This window comes from Aplysia californica, unplaced genomic scaffold (genome assembly GCF_000002075.1).
Source record: "Aplysia californica isolate F4 #8 unplaced genomic scaffold, AplCal3.0 scaffold00084, whole genome shotgun sequence".
Lineage (NCBI taxonomy): Eukaryota > Metazoa > Mollusca > Gastropoda > Aplysiida > Aplysiidae > Aplysia > Aplysia californica.
Window position 1 is genome coordinate 1101131 of NW_004797354.1, and position 3329 is coordinate 1104459.

General features: G+C 39.2%; 1 protein-coding gene across 1 annotated transcript in view; it reads right to left on the bottom strand.

The window, feature by feature from the left end:
• Window positions 1-1453: 1453 nt before the first annotated feature.
• LOC101855241 overlaps window positions 1454-3329 on the bottom strand; it is a gene marked incomplete at its 5' end in the record, with an annotated part of 17942 nt that continues 16066 nt past the window's right edge. The window contains 1 exon segment of the mRNA XM_013080396.1: window positions 1454-1608. Coding sequence (XP_012935850.1) covers window positions 1477-1608 — 132 coding nt within the window.

The following is a 3329-nucleotide window of genomic DNA, read 5'->3' on the forward strand; positions in this document are numbered from 1 at the left end:
ATCGTTTTTAATCGCGTTAGGATGATAGGCGCCATGATGACTATGCAGGTTCTTGAAAGCCTGGTTTTTAAATGGATGTCGTTCTTGTAAGCGCAAGGAAAGGGGTTACGCTATTTAAGTGCAAAATGACCCCCTTGGCTTTTTGATGTTAACAAACCTAACGTCGTACTGTCAGATCGTAATCGCAGTTGGGGGGGAGGGGGTCTACAGAACATGGATATCGGTTGGTACTTCGAATTGTGCAAATGCCTTCGTCACACGATTCACGAACATACCAATTAACAATGTCGAGGAAAAATTTTAATGCTTGAGGTCTATAAATTGTATCCGTCAGTAAAGGTCAATGCATTTGTAAAACTAAAAAGAAAAAGAAATTCTCTTCCGTGAAAAAAGTAAAGAATAGCTCAACCGCTATGCTAATATTATGCAGGTAAGTGAGAGAGTGGTTTTTGGGAGTGGGAGTGGATAAAGTAAGGTGCTACTATTTTTGTCAGAGGTACAGTAGCTATCCCAAATACTTACAGTGAGAACGTATATTTGCGTAGGTCAACACATTTCTATTATAATTGAGTCACGACGGGGTGAATCAGGCGCTCGTCAATTTTTTAGATGCAGTTATTGGTAACATCTTAAAGGTTTTTCATTTGCCTTGCTTTTGATGAAAAAAAACAACATAATCCATTTATCTTGAATAGAACTCAAGATATTTACGATTGAAGGGGAAGAGGTCGCCATTTTTCAGTGTTGAAATTAGCGAGATATGGCCGCCAAAGTTAGGTAACTCCAATAGCTAAAGAGTCTTCGAAAACGGAAAAATGATACATTGTGTGCCTTTAATCAATGTTTTTCTGTAAAATTCATATGGAAATGTGTTTTTATTCAGACTAACAAGAGGTTAAGCAAAAAAATAAAAAATTGATAACAATTTTCCAAACTGGCGGAAAAATGCCTGTTTCTCCGATTTCGTTATTTGGACGAGCGCCTGATTTCACCATGTTGCCTCACAATTATATTATGTTGATGATATAATGATGATGATGATGATGATGATGATGATGATGATGATGATGATGATGATGATGATAATAATAATAATAATAATAATAATAATTATAAGAAGAAGAAGAAGGAGAAGGAGAAGAAGAAGAACTATAACAATAACAATCATCATTATTACAGTAATAATTATGAAAATAATAACAATAATTATAACTATAATAGCCATATTAGTAACAATATCATCATCATCATCATCATCATCATCATCATCATCATCATCACCATCATCATCATCATCATCATCATCATCATCATCATCATCACCTTCGTCATCATAATCATCACCATTATTAAACATAATCAGAAGAAGAAGAAGAAGAAGAAGAAGAAGAAGAAGAAGAAGAAGAAGAAGAAGAATGAAAATATAGTAATGATAATAACATAAATTGTTGGTAACGGACGTCCACGAGATGACTATCACAAGTCAAACTTGTCGCTCAGGGGATGGCTGACGATCCGCTTGTGAATCTCCACGAACAAAGGGACGTAAGTCACGAAGTCCAGGAAGTCCACCACGCCCCTGTTTTCCCGGTTGAATTTGTGCAGAACCTGGGAATATGGACAATGGCAACTGTTTTGGTTTTTATTTTTGTAAGTGTTTTATGGTGCTCGCATGAGGTTATATGAGCGCGCGGGACACATTAAACATTTCCAGTTGGTAGGAAATCTTGAATTTTGCCAGGGTGGCGGCCGAAGCCTACTCATATTGATTTGAGATCTCCAAGAGATCTTTAATGTGTGCAAGTTGCCGACGAGATGTCCGATAATTTTTGCCCTTTTCCGAGAAGGCTTGAAGTACATCTTTCCTACCAGAAGATCAGGTGGGAGAGGAAAGACAGCAGGGAGAAGGAGCCACGGAGTAGCAGTAGAAAGGCTGCAGAAAGAGTCAGGAACCAGAGGAGAGGGAAAGGAGATGAGGGAGTGGGGGCAGAAAGTGGAAACGAAGGCAGAAAACAGAACATTGCTAGAGAGCAGAAAACGAGATGAAAGAAGAAAATTTTATAGAAGAATATTTTCCGGGCTCTACCCAGATTCGACCCGGGACCTTTGACTGAGAGGCGAACATATTAACCTCTAGACCCCGAGAGCCCTATAGGGCAAATGTTGCCTAATACTACTGCTGCTGCTGCTATTGCTGCTGCTGCTACTACTACTACTACTACTACTACTACTACTACTACTACTACTACTACTACTATTACTTTGTCCACATGCTCACTTTGTGAGAAGGTGCTTCCCAAATTATTTAATTAAATTCCTCTACTTGCTGGAGTTGTGTTTCGTCAATAAGGACTTTGAGTTTCTCTGGGTTTCTGTTACCTTAACAACTTCTGTTTTTGTTATAATTTAGTTTTGTGGTATGTTTTTGTAATCTCTCTTCATCTGTATCTAGACTAATATACTCTGGTTATCAGCAAATAGAAGCCCGTTTAGTTCAGTGGTGTTGTCAATTTACTGTTTTCATGATCCATGTAAGTGATGAAGAGAAGCTGAGAGAGAACACATTCTTGTTTCATCACAGACCTGAAAGGGAACCAGTTCGATAGTCCTTCTCCTGATATTGTTTTTATAAAGTGCCATGATGTTCTCCAGCAACTGTCCTTTTACGCCGTATTCCCCTAAGACTTTGCACAGTTTACTGAGGTCGAATTACTTTTCCTGGTCCATAAAGACGATGTTGAGATCTTTGTCATGTGCAATGGTACTCTTACACAACTGTCTTAATGCAAAAATAGCGTCAGTACAGCTCCTGACTTTTCTGAAGCCAGACTGGACTTCACGGAGTTGAGTCTGTACAATTGGTCTCTTTCTCATTTCCAATATCTTGGCGAACATATTGCTTTCTCATTGCTTTGTTACTGTTGTTGTTTTTTTTAGCTTGTTACTCTCTTGCAACACCTCTGATCTTGGGCATTTATGCGGCCTTATTATGCTGCAAGTGCCGTAATTTTATTTTACTATAACTAAAAAAGCACTCACGTAATTGGTGTGCTCCGGCTTCAGTCCTCCTGCTGTGAGTTCTACAGCGAGGCTGGCTGCCTGGGCCCCACCCCTTGGCATGTGCTCCGCCTCCAAAAGCTCAAACAATTCCTGATTGAACACACAAGTGAATTGTGGGTGAGTTACGTTCATTGAGTAAAGTTTTATTATTTTACTTATAATAGGGCCAAAACACACTTCAGAGAATGGTAGGACAGTAGAGTTTTCAAAGTTTCAATCGACCCCCACCCCTCTCTCGCACCCTCTCTCTCTCTCTCTCTCTCTCTCTC